At 39.7% G+C, this 22,215-nt stretch overlaps 1 protein-coding gene across 4 annotated transcripts in view; it reads right to left on the bottom strand.

Moving 5' to 3' along the window:
* The window catches only part of dip2ba (disco-interacting protein 2 homolog Ba), a 54,757-nt gene that overhangs the window by 5,488 nt on the left and 27,054 nt on the right, over positions 1–22,215 (bottom strand). Inside the window, exons 2-32 of one of the 4 annotated variants that reach the window (XM_067446064.1) lie at positions 15,326–15,397; positions 13,903–14,040; positions 13,373–13,498; positions 12,687–12,920; positions 12,275–12,412; positions 11,209–11,328; positions 10,599–10,796; positions 10,347–10,438; positions 10,146–10,256; positions 9,943–10,066; positions 9,732–9,841; positions 9,546–9,648; positions 7,839–7,903; positions 7,633–7,726; positions 7,389–7,508; positions 7,184–7,298; positions 6,958–7,097; positions 6,695–6,831; positions 5,988–6,068; positions 5,120–5,247; positions 4,914–5,028; positions 4,501–4,702; positions 3,992–4,104; positions 3,605–3,628; positions 2,963–3,043; positions 2,750–2,873; positions 2,326–2,447; positions 2,129–2,240; positions 1,931–2,040; positions 1,699–1,829; positions 324–492 (exon numbers count right to left, since the gene is read on the bottom strand). In XM_067446064.1, coding sequence (XP_067302165.1) covers positions 324–492; positions 1,699–1,829; positions 1,931–2,040; positions 2,129–2,240; positions 2,326–2,447; positions 2,750–2,873; positions 2,963–3,043; positions 3,605–3,628; positions 3,992–4,104; positions 4,501–4,702; positions 4,914–5,028; positions 5,120–5,247; positions 5,988–6,068; positions 6,695–6,831; positions 6,958–7,097; positions 7,184–7,298; positions 7,389–7,508; positions 7,633–7,726; positions 7,839–7,903; positions 9,546–9,648; positions 9,732–9,841; positions 9,943–10,066; positions 10,146–10,256; positions 10,347–10,438; positions 10,599–10,796; positions 11,209–11,328; positions 12,275–12,412; positions 12,687–12,920; positions 13,373–13,498; positions 13,903–14,040; positions 15,326–15,397 — 3,749 coding nt within the window. The remainder of the gene's footprint in view (positions 1–323; positions 493–1,698; positions 1,830–1,930; positions 2,041–2,128; positions 2,241–2,325; positions 2,448–2,749; positions 2,874–2,962; positions 3,044–3,604; positions 3,629–3,991; positions 4,105–4,500; positions 4,703–4,913; positions 5,029–5,119; positions 5,248–5,987; positions 6,069–6,694; positions 6,832–6,957; positions 7,098–7,183; positions 7,299–7,388; positions 7,509–7,632; positions 7,727–7,838; positions 7,904–9,545; positions 9,649–9,731; positions 9,842–9,942; positions 10,067–10,145; positions 10,257–10,346; positions 10,439–10,598; positions 10,797–11,208; positions 11,329–12,274; positions 12,413–12,686; positions 12,921–13,372; positions 13,499–13,902; positions 14,041–15,325; positions 15,398–22,215) is intronic. The other 3 variants (XM_067446065.1, XM_067446066.1, XM_067446067.1) reach the window with 3 other exon arrangements.

Raw genomic sequence — 22,215 nt, 5'->3', positions numbered from 1 at the left:
TCAACCAATTCATTGAAAAGATCTGACTCAAAATAATTTGTTTATAAAACAGACATTGCTTCTCTAAGGAGAACTCTCTTTATATTCAGCCAATTTTCACACAAACGGCCATTATATTCATAAAAATACTTATTTTGTGTTCCACTGTAGTCACACAGGTTCAGAGTGACATGAGCATGTGACTGTACAACAGTTTTACAATATTGTGGTTTCCACTGTATTTTTGATCAAATAAATGTATTCTTGGTAATCATAAGATGCTTTTATTTGTGAATCATAAAGAAGAAAGAACCTTACAGAATATCGGTATCCTGCTGACTCACCTTTAGAGCGTCGGTCTGTGTGCCAAGGCCCTTGGTGCAGAGCTCCATGACTGAGTATGAACAGAAGGTGTCTCTGATCTTATACTGACTGAGTGTGCTCAGCCACAGGGGAAGAGACGTCTCCAGCTCTGAGGGAGGGATCAGGATTGACTGGTGACCTGAATAAACACTACACACACAAGAACACACACACACGTACAAAAATTACAGTGGGTATTCTATAAACTGCATGCTTAACATTGTGTCCTAACCAGGTGCAGTCACAGCTTAACCTCAGATTAACATAGAATAGATGTGATTTATTGCACTATGCCTGCTTAGGTCAAAGTCACAGTCTTTGAATGTGTGTACTAGGGCTAGGTCGTTTAAAAAATAATAATAATTCGGACAGATATCAAATATCAAGCAATGTATTCGAATATATTCAGTATAACAATCTGACAGTCATTAACAGGACTCAGGCCACAGCCTGTCTGAAAAAATAAATTGTTATTAACTTAATGTTTGAAACTGCAGGTTATCAACTTAATCCATATGAAGTTCCACTATGCAATCATCACAGCTTTCAGTTTGTCTACCGCATCAGAAATGTCGGGGCTGTCCTCCAGCAGCTGGAATGTGTTCATGGATGCCATAGCAACTCTCAAAGACCACCAGGACTTATACTCTTTTTTATAAAAGCTATTTATTTGTTGTAAAGTGTAACAATCATCTCAGAAAAAAATAATTCTTCTGTCAGGCACAGTTGAAGTAACTGGGACAAACGCTGTCAATATGAGGGTGTAGCCAGGCTGTGTATAAATTATGATTTTTTGAAAATGTAAAAATGCAGATTGTTTGCTGTCATGGGTAGGTTTAGGGACAGTGTTATTATGCCAACATTATCTTCATAACTTCTTATGAAATTAAAAGTTTATCCCTCAGAAAAATGTGCTTTCCTCTCTTGTCAATATTATGGCTTGGTACATGTGAGCGCGGCGCGTGCTCTAAAGTGGTGAAGGTGCACGCTGTATCACGTCATATAAGGACGCACATTCAAAAGTAATCGGGTTAGGTCGTTCGTTTACATGGTGAATTTTTTGTTTGATCGAGTCATGAAAAGGTTTATCCCACCCTTCTCTAACAGATTAAAATTTCATTCGGTTTGGGCATTTTTATTCCAGTTGAGGTGTTTATATGGAGCTTTTTCATTCGGATTGGACTTTTAAACTGATTACAGTGCTCATGTAAACGCACCCGACTGTAAAAAAAATTGCACTACATGGCACTTTAAAAACCGGATAGTTTATTTATAGTTTGATTATGGATATTTCACATCATGTTCGAATGCATATTCGAATATCGAATAAAAAGTGACAGCCCTAGTGTGTACTACCTTGACAGACACCACATCACGAAGCCCAGGCCACAGTAGGGGTCCATGCAGATGGCAATTTGTCTGGAGGAGTACAGCTCACATTGGAGTTTGATGGATCGGCATAAAGCATTGACCGCTGAGTGAGATATCTGAAAGAAACACAAAAACAAGCTGTTTAGGATCTGACCAAAATTAAGAGAAAGATACGGCATACTAGTTCTTGCCAAAGAGGAAAAGAGACAAGTCTTGCCTTAACTCCGGTCAGCATGCCTGTGGTGGATACGCTGAAGTCCAGGTAGGCCAACATTTCTGCAGTGGGGGGTTTATAGATCTGCGAAGGCCGTTTTCTGGGAAGATCATCTGCATGCACAAGATAGGTCAAGTCAGGGATACCAATCTTTCATCAATTAACATAAAAGCCATTGGAATATTTGTTTTTTTTCTGTACCTGTGTCTATGATATTCGGCCAAGTCTTCACATTCACACTGGCTGCCGCTTCTTTAGACCGCAAAGTCTTCATCAGGGCCAGAGTCGTGAGGATGCATGCTGCTTTGCTCACCTGATACAGACAACACTTCTCAGATTAATATGCTATGCTCTATTAAATCATAAATGGTTGGCATGTGCAAAATAGTCAGACTTACATCAATGATCATTCGGACTGTGGGGAGAGTGGCAGCAAGATTCTGAGGATGAGGAGGCCTGACGGTGACCGGTATACAGCCGGCATACAGACATCCATAAAAGGAGGCTATAAGATCTATGCCTGCCGAAAAGAAGAAAACATCTTTCTTGATAATATGTCATGTGTTATTTCTGGGTCTTTAAAGGGATGGTCATAAAAGATAAAACATAAAAAGTTATATTCGAGTTGGTGATGCGGCTTTCACTTGTGTTTACCAACAGATAGCTGCTTGGTTTAAAAGTGAAAAGTCTATATAAGCAGAGCAGTGCTTTTTACATTGCCATCAGACAATTAACTTTTATTGCCTGTAAAATTTCACAGAAATGTTGTTAATGTGACTGCACCCCAACATGTACTGTGAAAGCTGGGATGGATGTTATTACCAGGAGGATAAAGCAGTACTACGTTGTCTCCAGTGTTAATTCCTCCTCTTTCCAACAAAGCTGCAGTGATCTTCTCTGCTCGCTTGTGCAGTTGAGAACATGTGGCTGTGCTCACTGCTACACCCTGCAGGCCAGAGCACAAAAAAAGTCTCGATACAGAACGGGTTGTTGGTTTGACTACATAATCAGTATCAGATCATGTGTGCATGTCACCTTTGCATTCAGCAGCATATAGAGGACATGATCAGGATCAGTCTGTGCTCTCCACTGCAGGGCTTCAGACAGAAACTGATGCTACAGGACAGAAGAGGACAAGGTGTCAACTTATCCATACAAACCACAATATTGTTAAGAGTAACCTTAACATAACACCTTAGAGCATTATTTAAGCAATATTAAGCCAGCAAATAAAACAGGTCTAAGTTTTATAATATCAGGGGTAGATGATAGTTCACACAGTTTATTTGTCTTAAACACACATAGCAGGACTCATGCGGTAAGCAGCATTAATAACCACACCATGCAGAATAAGAGCGTGTGTGTGCCTAGATTGTATGAAATGTAAATGTTTCTGTAATGTAAATTAAAGCCACATTTCTAGGACATAAATAAAATACAAAAGTTGCAATTACAAGTAATGAAGTCACAATTCTGTGATATTAAGTCCATTCTAACAAAAGGGTTCATTTTGATTTCATTTTGAAGTAAAAACAAAAACAAAATTAAAATCAAAACACTTTATAAGTGTTTGTTTTGTCTCTGTAAGGCCCTGAGGTTGCTGTTGTTGCTGATAGCAATGGGGAATTAAAGCTCAGCGCACACAAATAGCAGAGCGTTGCTGGCATACAGGCTTACCATGTTAGTGGGCCACACACAGAGCTATAGCCCCCCGCACGAGAAAGAAAGACAGACCAGAGCACAAGCTTAGAGGAGATGAGAAAATACTCTGTTCATCTCCAGCTCTCCTTAAACTACTATTTGTGCTGAGTTAAGAGTTAAACATATTATCATTTAAATCAGATATCAAGGTGGAATCCAGTGGTGTTTAAAGGTACCTAGAAACTGGATGCTTAAAGTTGCAAAATGATTATAGTATTCTGTAATATAATACAATTATATATTTTATTACTCTATAACTATTATAGAGATAGCGGCATTACTGAAATCTTTATTTCCTGGGACATTGTGCAGGGATATCAATAGTGAGTTTATTAAGCTGTAGTCTTGTAATCTTTGGCTAACCTTTCTGGATTGTTCTTGGTCATCAACGAGCCCAAGATCTCTCCCACTAGCCTGTGCGATCCTCTTTCCTGCCACCAGGTTACCCACCATGATGGAGGCCGGACCAACTCCTACTGTGAGACAAGTCAAGTTTATTTTTATAGCAAATTTCACACATAATACTTTTGAGTTGCTGTTGTTCCCAATCGCTTCCACTTTGTTATAATACCACTAACAGTTGGTAATATAATACTTTTGGCAATATAATGTATATAGGTTAGGGTTGTAAATCAGACGGTTCATCATAATTCAATACGATATCGATTCTCACAGCCAGCGATATGTTATTTTCCGATACCTCAAAAAAGTTCTGCGATAAAATTCAGGGGTATACCAAAAAAATATTCTGAAATTATATTATGTACCCATTTTACGCAACCAGTTAACTTTTTATCAACTCAAAACTGCAACCAAAAAATATAATGAATATTTATTTCAAAATTTCACAACCTTGTCAGGTTTTTCAGTACCTGGCTGCTTTTGTCTGGGTTTTGGAAGGTTGGTCACACACGTATGAGGGCACATCAGAATGTTGCAAGGGTGCAGAGATCCCTCCAGGAAGTGCTGCTTGGTCTCGGACACATGAATACCACCCAGAGGAGTTTTGGGTAATGTGTTTGCAGGAACTAGTGCTAAACAATACAAGCCCACCTGGTGGATACTGTCTATTGCCTGTGGGAAAGCATGCAGGGAAAAAAAGCAGAAAGTCATGGCACCTAATACTGTGAAATAGAGGGTCAAAATCTATGATGGCAACTTTAGATATTGTCAATTTGTCATTGTGTTCTGCCTCATTACATTAAGCCTGCCAGCTCAGGTCCATTCATTTCAATGACCTACTTTAGACTAAGTGAGGGCAGAAAGTGGGTTGTTTGTGTATTACCTGTAGGACTCTACTCATCCACTGGAAACTGTCCTCTTCATTGGCATCAGGCCTCTGCTCTGCCACAATTACTATTCGCTCATCATAGAACACAGTGACGGAGAACACGGCAATCCTGCAGATATAGGACAAAACCTTTCAAAACCACATGACACTTCCACCAGCAATTTTAATGTGTTTTTCTTTTTCTTTTGCGTCATTCGTACCTCCCCCGGTAGACGGTTTTGACTGGCTCTACCGCCAGCGCTGTGGCCACCAGGTCATCTGCATTGTGTCTGCGACCACTGACTGAAAGCAGACCCTCTATCTTCCCCACCACAAACACCAAACTTCCCTGAGGGTACAGTGAAGAGTTTATTCAATAAAAGACAAATTACAGTGTCACAAATCTCAGGAGCTGCGAGTACAAATAGGCTTTTTTTCATACTTAATATAAATTGAATCAATAATTTTTTTATGATTTCAGGATATTTTGATGAATAGAAAGCTCAAAAAAAAAGCAAAAAAATGTATGTCAAAATTAAGACATTATAGGGATAGCTCACCCAAAAATGAAAATTTGATATTTATCTGCTTACCCCCAGAGCATCCAAGATATAGGTGTCTTTGTTTCTTCAGTAGAACACAATACACGATATGGCGTACGATAAGTGCGAGACATCACTTCCGCTGCTTGTATCCCATTGAGATACACCATTCTATAAATTCTGTTCGGTTTCTCACACAAACCGATTGTTTCGTGTCTTAAGACGTCAATGTGCTGTCACGAGCCGCAGGGTTTAATTTGAAGTTGTTTATGCATGTTTTTTTTTCAATATAATTACACCCCATTGACATTGTATTATGTGACTGTAGCACAGCAACAGTTGGAGTTAAAAAAAACTTAATTTGTCTTCTACTGAAGAAAAAAGACACCTACATCTTGGATACCCAGGGTGTAAGCAGATAAACATCAAATTTTCATTTTTGGGTGAATTATCCCTTTAATGCATGCGAGGAATTAAAAATCTTTAACATGTTAAAACAATTTAATACAAATATATTGAAACTCTTTACTACTATAGTACTACTTACCGGGCCCACAAAGCCTAACAGTCCAGTGCGCGTGAAGGGAACATCACCTATAGGAGTACCGCCTGAATTTACAGGAATCACCTGTAGTCAACAAGGTCAGTGAGACATAGTTTTGAGTAAATGGGCCTCATTCATTAAACTTTCGTAAATATATGAGCAAATTCTGAGTAATTTGTGTATTAATAAACTCTCCTCCAGATTCACAAACGCTTTGTATACCACGGATTCGGTAGTAAATTAATCAATTCCAAACGCATAAATAGGATGCGCTTGCACGTTCATTTATAATTAGCATAATCCCCGCCCATGAGTTGCAACTGCGAATAATGTGGCCAGGAACGCTGTGGAATCTTCTGAAATTCTTTCTCAGGTTTGGCTCCAGTAGACTAGTCCATAGACTAATTAGCCATATGACTAGCAATAATTAAAAATTAAAAAAACCTAAGCGCTCTTCTGAAAATGAGCAGCTGGTGGCGCTTGAAAGCGATTCGCAAGGGCAGCGTTTTTCTACCCGAGATACTTTGATTGGCATAACACAGAATATCCATGGCAGTAATGTGTAACTAGTATCTAATTTTGAAGAATATTTGAAAGCTTTACGAACCATTTACACACAAATTCGTTCTGCTCATGTTTTCTGAATGAGGCCCAGTGTGTATTCAGAGTATTGCTTGCAGAAATATTTCTTTCCATGTGCTTTTCCGTACCTCAAAAGTGTTCTTGGTCACCCCAGGCAGGCCATAGTACATGGTGCCTCCGGCACGTGAGTTCAACACTATCTCCCCGATCTCATCAGTCTTACAGAGCATGGGTGGCCCATCAGGCTTCACAATACACATAAGAGCTGTGGTGAAGAAGGAAAAGTAGAATTGCTTTCAAACACTGAAAACTAGAAGCTGATTTCAAACTGGTTTCAACACCACACTCACATAATCTGCAGTGAAATGTTCAAATGGTTGCAGAGTCTCACCTCCAGGCATGACATGTCCTACATCTTGCACAGTAAGGGCAGAGTTCTTATCCTCTGTGTTGACTCGAATCACCCCGTGACTGAGTCCTGCCATTGACAGAATGGCCCTGGCAGGGAGCGGAGCGCCTAGAGCACCGGGCCTAAACACATAGTGTGACTTTAAAGCATATCTATGGCAATTAAGTGTAGAAAAATGTTGCGCACAGCCCTTAATACATGCAGGTACCTGCGGATGGCCACTGTCATGGCCTCTGGGGAGGAAGCACATGGGCAGATCATCTCAGGTTTCAGCCCATGAGACTGAAAGACGTTCAGGAAGGCATCACATGAAGACACAGACCCTAAGACAGAAATATGGATCATTTATTTGCATTTACAGCCACTAAAACAAAGAAATACAGCAATCTCTTTCCCATAGCTTGTTTACTTACAGGGATTGGCTCCATCAGCTACGATCAGCATGCGCAGGGAAGTTAGATTGGTGTCCTTCTGATCTCTGTGAGCCATCATAGCCCAGTGCAGATCTCTACATTTCACCAAGGCCACACGAGCTGTGTTTACACACAACCATGAAACTTTAGATTACTGTACCACAGAACTGTTGATTCTACATGATTGCTCACAGCCAGATCACAATAATATAATTACACGCACAGATGTTGAGGATGTCTTTACCTTTGTGAACATGAACTCTCTGCACCCAGGACAGTGGACAAGCCTTCATGACCGAGTACGGCACACATATAGTGTGGATCCTGTTCATGACGCTCTGTAAGAATGGACAAACAAGCAGAGGGTAAAAATTAGCGACCATGCAGGAACAAGTCTGTGAAACTGAAACGAATGCACAGAACCAAAACATTCAGAGGAATCACACTCACCGCTAGAACTCCATGCCAAAGGCCTGAGTCTTTCTTAAAATCCAGGACATTAACCAGTGTTTCTCCTAAGAAAGAGCACAAAAAACATAGTTCTCCTTGAGAAAAGCCAGTCATCAAGCCAAGATAAAGAAAAAATAATTCAAAGTTCACAAATAATAGATAGGGAATCAAATAACAAGCAAGTCATCTCCGAATTTCTATTCAGAAAAATAATCTTATTAGTATAAATCTAATTAAATAATCTGACTAAGCACTGGCTATAAATTAATTTATCTCATTGCTTAATTCTGGAGAACTCCAGATCTGCTTAGTATTGTGCTGTTGCAGTATCAGGAATATTTCAATCAAGCGTGACGGACTCGTGTTGAAAACTGAAGCCAAAGTGTCTTGATCACCCCCAGGTGGCCGGTCCCAGTATAGCTCATAACACCCCGCCCCTCCATGTATTCTAATGGACGCGAGACAAACTAAACAATAAATTATACTTCATATTATTTTTCCCCAAAGATGGTTTCTGTCAGTTAGGCAGTTTTTATCATGCTGATTTCATTTCAAGTGTTAATTTTTTAAATAAGTTTAGTTTTAGTTATTTGATACTATATAAATGGGGGTTGTGATGTCATCATTGACAGCTGAGACTGACAGCTACTCTGAGTGAAGATGTCACTGAGGCACCAACAGACTTTTTTTAGTTTAATTTCTACATTTCCTTAATAATTTCAAACCGACATAATGAATTGCTCTGCATCTGCGAGAGAGTGGGCGGGCTTTGATATCGTGGCTCTACTTCCTGCTCTCTACTGCGCAGCCTCCGGTCTCGAGGTCTCTGTCCCAAATCTGCACAAGATATCAGTGCCATACTCAGCGATGGCGGCTTTACTTTTCTTCAGTGAAGGGTAGCGAAGAGTAGGCCTTTGTTTATCCAAAGCGACTTACATTACATCCAATACCTTGGCGTTGCTAGCGCCATGCTCTACTGTTTGAGCTATAACAGTGACAGCGCACCATCTGCATTAATACAAACAGATGCATATAATCTAAAGTGTACTCTATTTCAAAGTCAACACATGTTTTTTTGCCTTGGGTAAAGCAAGGAAAATGGCATTTAGCTTTAGGTAATCCAAGTAAAATAACGATGAGCACTCCTTTCTTGTAGGTGGAAAAAACTACATTGTTTAAATGTAGTGTTTTTAAACATGATATGTATAAAAGAGTGTATGCCTAACAAAGAGAATTGCAATGATGACAAGCCATGTTCAGTACCAACTTTTGGATTTTAAATAAAAATAATGAATATGTGTTCAACAGACGTAAAAGGTCTACTCTCTCCCCTGAGAATGTTGACATCCTAATCTTTTATATTATATGCTCAGTTTTATATTCACATCACAGGTTGTTACACTTTAACAACCGAGTAACATTTGATTTAAGATGGTTATTTATTTATTTTTTGTCAAAAAACATAACCATATAGATTATGATAACACCAAAAGTTTTCATACAAAAAATGGAAAGCAAATAAAAATAGTCTCCTCCCCCTTTTTTCTGATCCGAAAAATTATAAAATCCGTGACTTGTGATCCGTGATGTGATCCGAACCGTGAGTTTTGTGATCCGTTACACCACTAGTGAAGAGGCGTTGTCCATATTTTTTTTAAGGTTTATGATTTCAATGCATTTGTTCAACAGCAGTAGTGTAGCACTCACCTTCACAGTAATTACAGGCCTGTGTTAAAGCCTGACAGTGTGTCAGCATGGAGATTTTCGACACAGCCACTCCCATCACTGTACCTTCCTTTGAGGCCTTGTACTGAGAACACATATATCACACTCATATCACACACACATCAGAGACTGGAAGGATTCTTACTCACATAAAACACCCACACTCACCTCTATGTAAGCAGTGTCAGTGTTTGCAGTAGGTATGTGCGGCTGCCAGTCCTTGGAGGGTTTAGTAAGATACTTGGTATCAGTTACCACCCATTTGAGTCGAGGCCATCCTATAAGAAAACAAGTTAAACAGCTATTCTATAGCTTCAAAATTGAAGTTTAAGATAAATTTAAGGGAGCAGAGTTTAATTTAATGCAACAGGGAACTAACCTTTAAATTGCAATATTTCTCCATTCGGGGTCTTTGGAAGTCCTTTCAGACAAATTTCACTAGTGAGAGCGAGTCCCACACCACAACTACCCAACAGGAAGCCTATCTGCTGACTTCCTGTATCCTAAAATTCATATGAACAACTGTAAACATTCCAACAAGATAATATCAATGTTTTAAGGGGTTTTGATCTTCTCTCATACCTTCCGAGATAAAGGCACCTCTATCGGAACAGGAATGACCTCAGCGAGAAGGCACCCATAAAAGGCCACCCAGAACATCCCAGGGTCGCTATTGGGATAAACTAAGGCCACCTAAAGGGAGAAATATGGAGAATAAGAAATAGCCTTAAGCTAAGAACAGTATGCCATTGCAGTGTGCCAAGCACTGTGTTGAAATCTTACTCTATCTCCAGGCTTCAGAACTGGTTCATTTTTGGTACCAAGTTTGTTTAACAGCGTGTATGCCAACTTCAGACTGCGACTCCACAGTTTACCTACAGGGGTCAAGTGGTGACAGGAGCTTATTAAAAGAGAATATATTAAAAGAAATCTTCAAAATGTTCTACTTTTGTGTTGCACTGAAAAAAATAGTAACATATGGGTTTGGAATGAAATCAGGGTGCTTGTCCTAATCCAAACAGTGTGACATCTCACCATAGGTGAGGGTGTAGAGTGGTTTGCCGGTGATGTCTAAGACAGTCAGAACTGGGCTCTTGGCCTGTGTGGCTCCCCAACGTGCCAGTGCCGCCTGCAGAGCTGGAGGCCAGTTACTGACAACCCCTAGCGGCTCTCCCTTTACTGGAATAATCTGTCGGCCCTCTGGTCTGGGTGTGTTGGGATCTGGCTGTGGAACTGCAAGTGAAGAAGACCGTTAAAGAGAGGTTCAAAGTCTGATAACACATAAAAAATCTAATTACATTTTGGAAATAAACTAAGAAAAATTATGACATAAAATGATTTTTTTTTACTAATATGCACCAATTCTAGGTCACTAATAAGGTCAAATTATGTCATGTGACTCTGTAAAGATGGTCAGAATCCGGGTTCACACACACTTGTGAAGTTCAAGCAGCTTAACACTGCTGTCATAATGCTTAACACTGCTGTAAAATGAGCACAAACCAATTCTGAAATTCAAGTTAAAACTATTTCAATTTGTAACAAAAATGTTGAATTAAATTGGAAAATAATTTAGAAGCTAAGTTTAAACATTTTCCATATAAAACAATACATGTAGTATGGTATCAAAAAAATAGCTTCACACCTTCCACAATTTCTTCAGAGTCATCCAGGAAGAACTCGCTGAGTGGAGGCCGCTTAGGTCTCTTCAATGTGTTGAGCAGCTGCTGTATTTTGGTGGAGACACGACCGTGTGCTGGAACACCTGTTGACAGAGATATTTTCATTCACCTGTTCAGACAATTAGCTGGTCAAAAATGAGCTAGTCAAAGGACACCATATGGAACAGACAAATATAGAGGTTTCAATAGGAAAAGGCTTTGTCAACAAAAAAATCAAAAACAAGCACACAGAATCATACAGGATCCTTTTGAGAGGACAAAACCACTGGGTGTCACTACACTGCACTAAACATCCCTCCACCCCTACCTTTTCCTACGGTCAGACGTCATCATGACAAAGGAGGAAGCAAAACAGTAAAATTATAGCAGAAACATAAGTCAACTACTTTAATTTATGATCCCTCTAAATAAAGACACAGAGAGGAAATGATTTATGTTGCTTATTTGGGAAGTGAAAAGCACAAATGTGACACTAGTAGTGAACAGAAATCATTCTAAACTAGTTTTTACAGGCTAGTGGATGCTAGCTAGAAAATGGTATGGTTAACATGAGTTAATATGAAATGTTGTAGCAAGGGTTATCTTATAAGAATACACAAAAGAGGACATAAAACCCTATTCAAATAGGTTTAATTACATTATCACCAATGTTTCAGTGAAATAACATATTACTTTAGCTAAAAGTGAAACAAAGTTTTCAAACTTTTCTGATTTTTGCTTAAAATAAAATGTAACTATAGAAATTGAACTCTGACCTACTGTAGATCAGTGATTCTCAACCAATTTAAATCATTATTAAAACTTGTTTCCTGTAACCCTAACCCATAGAATGACAAAATGTGTCATGTTATTAAATGTTATGATCAATGCACAACGTTTCGGTTATTAAAACAAACAGCTTTGTCAATAACAGCAGAAATACCAAAAATATCTTGGGATATTGGCACAATGGTGGGCCTTTGATTTGAGAACCACATGGTTTGGTTTAGGATCCCTGCATATATGAAGTGTGTGTGGTGATGTTTGTACCGCCGGCAGTGTCCATCATGCTGGAGCGGCTCTGACCACGGCTTATGCCCTTCACTATGATGTTGGGTGGCAGCTCCACTCTGGAGTTCCTGTCCTGAGGCACTGTGGCTGTGACGTCAGGAGGAATGCTGCTGCTTTCTGCAGTGAAGACACATAACAGCACAGTGATTCATTTTGTGAACCCATGCACATGCTCGATATGAAACATAACTGAACAAACCGGTTTAAACGGCAATATCAACACTGACGGATTTTCGTTGCTTTGTTTTGCCCTGACCAGGTCATTGAAAGCTAAATGGTGCTTGTGTAAGTGCTAGACCTTTAAAACTGAAGCTCTTTTGTGTGTGTATTAGTGGTTTATGATTCAGCACCTGAACATGTGTGTAACATGTGACTCATTATCTTGCAGTACCTATGCGCGTGTGGGCCAGCACATCGGCGAGCATGCTGGTCTGCCCCTGGCTGTGGTTGTGAGTTTTGCCGTCTCCATGAGAGAGGGTGGAGGAGGCAGAGGAGGAGGTGGAGGAGCCCTGGACAGAGCGGTTGATCCAATACTCGGGACTCTGGAGATTCTGAGCCAGCATTGCACTGATTGCGGCCTGACGCCTGCGCAGGGAGCCCTCATCCTCTGATGCCGATGAAGTATCTGTGGCCACACACATGTAACAACAGTTAAAGCATCTAGTTATGCACAGAAAAAAATGCTTACAGATAAAGACCACAAAAGGCAGACACAAATAAATAATGAATCTGATATGATGTATTAGCAGTGACATTGAAATTTTGGTTGGAGTACAAAAATATTTAGTTAATATACAACTGAAAAGATGGAATTGCCTAACATTTGATTCAAATATTATCCTAATCCTATATGTAACTTGAAAAAAACTGCCAATGACCAATAATGATATGGTCATATAACATAAACATATTCTTAGAATATTACTAGAGAATATATTATATTATTATAATTTTTTCACATGAAGGCCAGGGTGTGCCCTAAAGGTTCGGGTGTGCGTGTATTTTCCGAGACCCTGCTGGTCAGTGAGATCTGGACAGAAGGACAAGCAGAAGGCTTGTGGGCGATGCAGGACCCACCGGGAGGAGTGCAGTTTTCCGCAGGAGACTGGACGAAGGCTGAGCGACGCTTAGTGGGCATAGGAAGGGCCATTTTCTCCTCTTTATGCCTGGCCAGAGCTGCCTGCACAGCCTCTGTGTGAATATCTAGCAGATGAACACAAAGAACGATAAGAAGAAGAACGAACAATGTCCAGAAAGACAAATGAAGAGAAGCACAATTACACAATAGCACATGACAAGAGGCAGATGAGACATCCGACAATGTCACCAAACAGTGACTGACTCATGTAGAGACAGAGAACTGCCTTTCTGTGGTGACAAACACATTATAGAGCCGTGTTCACATTAAGGCCATTCAGTAGCACAATGTACACGCCGTAACTACACAAACGGGGGAGAAAAAGCATCTTTCTCCACTGATGACCTTTAATAAATTGCTGCTTATACTGACAATATTATTTTTTACCACCAATATATACATGATAAAAGTGGTTTTAATCAGCACACTTTTGAATAGTAATGCATACCGGCAAACTAATTTTCCTTACCTGACCGGTAGCGGTCATCCCGCGTTCCTCCACTGCGGTGAGCTCTGTGTTGCCGTGGGGCAGCAATGGGGACGGCGTTAGGGCTGGAAGCAGGGTTTGAAGAATGTCCAGGGGTCAAATGGATATTCACGTCCATCTCTATAAAGATCACAGGTCATAAATAAATCAACTCGAATACACGGACATCATTAACACCATAATGTACATTTTCAGAAAGTGCAAAGTCTCTGGTCTATCTCCAAATGCATATTATTTCGACACAAATTAAAGGAATAATTCACCCAAAAAAGAAGTGCATTGTAAGTCTTCTGAAACCATACAATCTTTGTTTGAGGAATAGATGAAAGCTTTAAAGATACGGCCTTACTGAGCCGATTTCTTTAAAAAAATGGTTCTTTTCCACAGAAGAGATAGTTTTATGTGGGTTTGGGATGACATGAAGGTGAGTAAATGACAGAAACTTTAACGTATTTGTTATAATATGTTTATGTTATATATACAGTTTGAGGAAGGGGCGACCTCAGAGAAGTAACAGACAGGGCAGAAGCGGACAGCAGGAGGTGAACTTTAACTTCAAAGCAGTGAAATGGCACCTTTGAAGACAAAATGGCACATTTGATCGGGGGTTTCGAATAAGAACATATCTGTGCAACAAATGTGTCTTAGACATATCTCTCCTATATCTGAAGGTCAGATCTATTGTGTAAACAACATGTCCCTGCAATCCAGTATGGTTCTTAAATATCACATAGCTACGGAACAAGGAAGTCAGTGTTGAGGTCACTAAACTGTCAAAACCCACTAATATACTCACCTGTTTCAGTTCCTTCTTTCATGACTGACAGAGGGCTGCTTACAGGAAGCCTGTGTGTGTGTGTGTGTGTGTGTGTGTGTGTGTGTGTGTGTGTGGACAGGCCGGAAGGAGCCCGGAAAAGACTGAATTATTTAAAGTTTTCAGATAAGAAGATGGTTTAATAAAGGTTGCTTCGGACGAAAGACTATTTCAAGTGTCCGTTTTATTTGCAAAGTGCGTTCTCTTAATAAAGGCACTGATGCCGGTGGAGGTGCAGTTCTACTAAACACCACGAGGAAGCAGCATAGAGCCACACATTTGCAAATAATAGAGAACAAAATACAGGTACAAAATCTCAGATACATAATTTATGGAACTAACTAGTGCAACATAATTAACTTAGTATGAGAGATGTCACAACTCTACATCATATTCTTCAGCTGGATTAGATTTTCCACAAACTAAAGATAGCAGGAACATGAAAACACCTTTATAATAAAAAAAACAAACTGTAGAAAATAATTTAATTGACGATGGCATTTTGTGGCATGAGAAACAAAAGAAGTAACAGAGAGGAGGGGGGAAATTGGCAGACAGGAAGTCTGTGTCTGTGCGTGTGGTGAGTCTTACTTTGGGTCTGTGGTACGAACGGGGCCAGAATTTTAGCTCGTTTCTTTTCATAGCCTTTCTGTGTGATGTCACCTGTAAGACACAAGACACAAATATTTAAATATCAATTTGGGACCACACGTCTATAACCACAAACTGAGCCTGTCTGTTTGTGACAACGGGTGAACACACAATATGCACAATAACAAGATTCTCTTTGCACATTTCATAATTAGCGGTTATTGCTAAAGCAAAGCATCACACCATTGCTCATACTTACGGTTAACATAAAAAGAGAAATGTGAAATGAAGGGGCCAGTCTGTCAAGGGGAATGGGGCTTTCAAGCTCCAAAATGGCAAAATAGCATTATAAAAGTAAAATGAAATACATTTTTATATTTTAAATTAACCTTATTATATTGTTTTATTTAATTTTAATATTATAGTATTTAAAATAATTTGAATTAGCTTTTATTTTTTCTTATTTTCACTTTAAGTTTTAGTCATTTTGTTTATTTTCAGCTGTTTCTTTCCTATTTTTTAAAGTTATTTTATGTTAACCATAATACTACATAAGAACTAAATGCTACATGACAACTTTGTCACAAGTAGTTACCGTATTTACTTATCTTTCCCTCATAACTCATTTGCACTTGTCAAATCAAACTTCATAATTATAATGATTATGCATACAACACTTAATCCATAATGAAGGTGGATAGCACATCTGTTCCTCACATAAAGCCTCCAGCTTCAGAAGACCTGGAATATAATTTTAATGACTGCAATATTGTCATTTTTGGTAAACAGCGGCCAATACATTCTGAAATTCTCTCCTTGTGTGCCCCACAGAGGAAGAAAAGTCATAAGGTTTCAAACAAAATGAGAGTACCGGTAAATGAGGACAATGTCATTTGTGGGCTAAAGGTTTCATAAAAATAAGGAAAAACAAACAGAACATGCAAAAACAGAAGGATGGCCATGTGAGTCACAATCACATGCATCCACCTCCATCCTGTTCAATTTCTCAATTTCTCAAAGCGCCCTTAAAGCCACACAAAACACCCTTCTCTCACTCGTATTCACACGTCTCCTCTAATCTATGGCATACAAGTAGCTCCTAAACTTCAATGACACGGCTGGATGAAGTTCACACCTTGTGGCCTGCAGAAAGTTTGAGACAACACACATTACGCAGACAAATCGGACCAAAACAAAACTAGGAGTGACAGATCTGCTGACGACCGCTGTTTTTCCAGAGGATACAACCAGGCTCCTGGTACTTTTCAAACCAGATCTGGTTTGTCTAGGAGACAGCTGTCAGCTTCAGGTGATAAGATTACACACAATGGTGTTTATGCTAAAAATCAACATGCAACATGTCAGCATGAACTACGCAGACAAAGGAAGAGCAAAGGAGGCAGGTCAGAGGGGCCAAGTGGGCCAGTGAGAGAGAGAGAGAGAGAGAGAGAGAGAGAGAGAGAGAGAGAGAGAGAGAGAGAGAGAGAGAGAGAGAGGAGAGAGAGAGAGAGAGAGGAGAGAGAGAGATGAGAGAGAGAGAGAGAGAGAGAGAGAGAGAGAGAGAGAGAGAGAGAGAGAGAGAGAGAGAGAGAGAGAGAGAGAGAGAGAGAGAGAGGAGAGGAGAGAGAGAGAGAGAGAGAGAGAGAGAGAGAGATATGCCTCTTTCTGTGGTTGTATGAGAAGGGAAGGGGCTGCACAGACTTCATGCCTGGTTACTCTCTATGCTTAAGAATGTGGCCTAGAAACACAACAGTCCTTTCCTGCCCCCTCTGCTCAGTTTGCGACACACACACACACACACACACACACACACACACACACACACACACACACACACACACACACACACACACACACACACACACACACACACACAGACAGAGAGAGAGAGAGAGAGAGAGAGAGAGAGAGAGAGAGAGAGAGAGAGAGAGAGAGAGAGAGAGAGAGACAAACACACACAATACCTTATTAAAACCTCTTAAAGCAGAACAAACTTGATCAACATCAGTATAAATTTCGATTTGCCTTTTATTGTTGTTACCTTTTTTTCCGAAAAAAAAAAAAATTGTTTTGCAGCTCATGGCTGGCAGATTTTCATTACTATGGTGTCCTAGGCAGATGCCAGGGTGTTGCTATGGGTTAGATTCTGGAGAGGGTACCAGGGTGGTACTATATGGTAGCTATGGAGTAAATAAAGTACTCAGGACAGCTGACAGGATGTTGCCAGGATGCCCTAGGTAGTTACCAGAGCATTGCTTTGTGGTTGTAATAGAGTAAATATGGTGTTCTGGAATGTTGCCAGGGCGTTGCTGTGGTGTTCTAGGTAGTTGCCAGGGTATTACTATGTGGTTGTCATTTACTGTGTAAATAAGGTTTTCTGGAGCGATATCAGGGTTTGGGATATGGCATTCCAGGTAGTTACAACAAGGATGTTCTAGGGAGTTGACATGGCGTTGCTATTTGGTTGTTGTAGTGTTAATAGTGTTTTCTGGATGTTCCAGGGAGTTGCTAAAGTGTTCTAAGTAGCTGCCAGGGCATTGTTATGTGAATGTTGTGGTGTTAATATAATGTTCGGGGTGGTGCTTACCAACCAAAAAAGAAGCCTCTACTAAGTTTAGAATTCTTGAAATTAAAGGCATGGTTCATATACATTTTTTATAATTTACTTACAGTCATATGTTATTTTACACTTTACCACAATATTTTGAAGAACAATACATTGCAAAGAAATGGGGTCCCTTTTAAATATATTTTGCATTCCACAGAATAATGAAAGTAATACAGGTTCGGAACAACATGAAGATAAGCGTTTTTAACACAAACAACGCAGGACGTTTTACATGCCAAAGTTTAATACTTAGGTTTAGGAATTTGATCAAATCCCTAACCCTAATTACAGCAATGAATAGCTCTATTACGACACACACACATACATACACACACACACGTGTGAGAGCGTAAAGCTGCTTTTTGCATGCGGGCAGCGTGCTGGGCATATGGAGGGATGGCTGACTGGAGTCTCATTGTGTGTGTGGGTGATGTGGGAGACTGATGTAATGCTGGGAGGGCAGCTGGGTCACGCACACACACAGAGCAGGGTCTGTGCTCCCACAACAACAGGTCCGCACAAACTGGCAGTGCCACTCCAGCACTGAGGGAGCTTTGTGCCCACTCCCTCTCCTCTAAAGAACTATTCTTTTCCATTCTTTCTCACTTCGTTTCATCTGTTTGTCTACACGTACCTGTCTATTTAAGCACAGAGGAATCATCCCTGCATGTAACTGATTTGCTGACAAACTCAAGAAAGTAAAAACTTTGGTCTATTGTGACGGCTGTGATGTCTCATACAAGTGTGTGTAAGGGTCAGCTCACAGGATATGAACATTACCCCACCCAGCGTGGCCTGCCAAAACTGGTCCCAGTGTATTCATGGGGAGGAATGTGCTGATTGGATGATGACCGGGGCCAACTGGCTAGCAGAAAGGCAATGGTGGCCAAAAAGGGATAGCTAGCCAGCTCTCTTCAGGACTCAAAACAGACTTCACACTAAACGGACACACAAGCACACCATGAGGGTCTCCGATGTGCATGTTTCTACAAATACCTGTTTAACATCCACTGTGTGATCTGTGTCAGTGTGTCAGCACTTGGATTTACCCTACAAGTCTGTCAGGATCTGTGTGTGTGTGTGTACCATACACGATGCTCAGGCAGAACCAGTAGCAAAGGAAATGATAAGCTTTTGGGGCTTCCTGCTCCATCAGGCCCCAGGGTGACTGGAAAAACCCATGAGCGCAAGGGAGGAAGTGCTCGCACACACACACACACACACACACACACACACACACACACACACACACACACACACACACACACACACACACACACACACACACACACAAGAAAGTGAGGGCAAAAACAAAGAACCCGACTAAGAGGGTGCTGAATAGCCCACCACAGGAGTGCTGTTTTTTTTCTGTGGGTTGCTAGGCTTCAGGCTTCTGCAGTCTCTAAAATGAAGCAAATGGCCATGAGGAAGACAGGAATATAAATAACTTGCCTGATGATTTTTCATAAACTAGCCCATGTAAAACAATTCCCATCAGCTAATAGCTCTCATTCCACAACGGTTAATCAGTCGCTGAGGTGACGTCCTAGTTTAACTCCTACACCACCTAATAAACAGAACTGGGTGATGTTATTAAGTCCAATATTTTTTTTAAGTTTTACATAAAGCATAGGTTAATTGGTTACGTTTTACACATTTCAGCAGTCTTTTGACTTAATTTCAAATTTAATTCAATGTTACTTGCCGGTCTTTGTCATTATTTGTGAAATTTACTAGCAATTTCTACATCATTTCTTTTTGTGTAGTGATAACTGAATTGCCACTGGTTATTTAAATAATTTGTAAAACACTAAACTGCAAAAAGGCATTCACACTGTTCTGCAAAGATCTGCAATAAAAAAAGCGACTGCAAGTTGTTCATTTTCAAAGAGAGCTAGCCATTTAAGATGACAAACAACAAACAAATCCACTGGGAATTTGACAACGCCGTGCATTTTAAGCTTCTTGAAAGCAGTGATTGATTCACAATGAAATTGAACTTGATTTGATTGGACACATTAACTAAACATAAATATAGGCTACTTGGTATAAAATGAAGAGTGCAATGTGCAGATAAACATTTTAGAATGTAAGAAGAAAAATCAATTGATGCATTTGAATCTGGAGATTTTGTAAATAATGCATCGAGAAAACAAGTCGTTCATTACACTGCTACATAAATGGTGCTCACATGATGCATGCATGACACTTGCTGACCTCAAGTGATTTAATCAAAGTCAGTGTGAATACTTTTAAAGAGGGAACTTGAACATAACATATGTGAGGCAACATATATATATATATATATATATATATATATATATATATATATATATATATATATATATATATATATATATATATATATATATATAAAACAATGATAAACAGCAAGTTTTGTGTATTTTACAAAAAAATACAAAATACCTACAGAAGGATGTTTGGTAACACTTCTAGACTACTAGTCAACAGTGATGACTCAAGCCTGTGAACTGATTGCTTTGGAACTGAACTGGTTCACTGAAATAAGTAGGTCTTCCGAATGAAATAAAAAACTAAAAACTAAAAGGACTGTTCCCTACACTGAAAACACTCATCAAGGCTCTGTATACAGTCCAACTGATTTAAGAGGACTCTCTATAAACACCCTTAAAAGCGGCTTAACAGCCGTTCATTGTTACTCATAAAAAACATAGTGCCAGAAGAAGAAAAAGAAGAACTGTCCTGAAAGCAGGAACACAATGTTGCACATTTAATTATGCCCACAATTGGGTAAAATGTAGCTGCTGAATCAGATGCATGTCAAAGGGTGCAGGGGTCAGTCCAAAAGAATCAGCTGTTATTAAGGCAATGTGATGAGTCGGTGCAGATATGAACAGACTTGAAGTGCCCAAATAGGCAGATGGAATTTGTGGAATTACACTTGGATATGCGAACACCCACACGCACACACTCAACACACTTTAAATCCATATTTCACCCATATGGTACAGGGTTCAGTAATAGACATGTGTTGCTTGAACTTGCTTCGTTATTTTGGAATTAACACTACAATGAGGGTTGTTATTTGTTATATGCAGGTCCATGTGAGGGTCTTTTGAAAGCAAATAAGTTGCAAGCTTCCTAGGCCTGTGAGGATATTTTCTATATCCGCTAGGGATGTAAACAATAATCGTCTATCGTTTAATTGTCGATAATAAATGTAATCTATAAAAACTATTGATTGAAGTAGGGTCAACCACAAAACATGCAGCAGACATGAGGAAAAATTAAACGAGAGAGTTCTAATTTTGGGAAACAAAAAATATTCTCGTCGCTTCATAAAATGATTGTAGTACCGCTGTAGTGAGATGGGCTTTTTAACGACGTCTTTAGTACCTTTTATGCGTCTTGAGATAGGAAATGTCATTGCTGCCAATGGAGGTCTTTCTGAGCCATCAGATTTCAACAAAAATATCTTCATTTGAGTAAAGAAGATGAACATAGGTTTTACTGGTCTGGAACGGCATGAGGGTGAGTAATTATTGACAGAATTTTATTTTTTTGGGTGAACTAACCCTTTAAGATTTAACGCTGTAGTAAAGCATGTCGGTGTTCATCTTCACTGGCGTCACCGCTGTTCAATGTCATTGATCTCTATGAAGTGAAAAATCCACTTCGGCGTTAGCCGGGGAAGCGATGGTCGTGTATCGTAAAACAATGCATTATGAACGGTTTAATAAAACCCTTGGCACCACCTACTGTCATTACAATGTAACTGCACTGACTGTCTAGGTCTGGTGCTGACATCATTTCCTGTTAGCTCTCTCAACCATCTTCAACACCTCAGTGCCACACACAAACCACCCGTCAAGTCTGCCTGCTGCTTCTCAATTAAAACCACTCTACTCAACAGTGTGGATGTCGAAGAGTCTGTAGCACTTAAAAGTAAAATGAGTGTGGCAGTGCCGGGAAACAATCAATCCTAATTGTGTTTGTATGTCAGCAGTTCAAAGAGATGATCTGAATCAACTAAGCAGCAGGACTGCAGCAGGGGCACACGGTAAATCTCCCTCTCACATGTAGTGTTATGACACTAAACACAATAGCTAATGTTTCTGTTACATCCTAATACTGTAATAAATAAGGTTATGACACCCAAAATTTAGATACAAGTGAAATTAAACAATTCTCAAATCCAATTTCGATACTATAGCTAAAAACACTAATAATATTTTCTAGGGCTGCTCTCAACTAAAGATATTTTCTAGTAGACTAGTTGTTCATTTAAGCAATGAATCAT

Source organism: Pseudorasbora parva, chromosome 6, assembly GCF_024679245.1.
Source record: "Pseudorasbora parva isolate DD20220531a chromosome 6, ASM2467924v1, whole genome shotgun sequence".
Classification (NCBI taxonomy): Eukaryota; Metazoa; Chordata; class Actinopteri; order Cypriniformes; family Gobionidae; genus Pseudorasbora; species Pseudorasbora parva.
The sequence above is the reverse complement of the archived record's forward strand: the minus strand, read 5'-3'. Positions and strand labels throughout refer to the sequence as shown.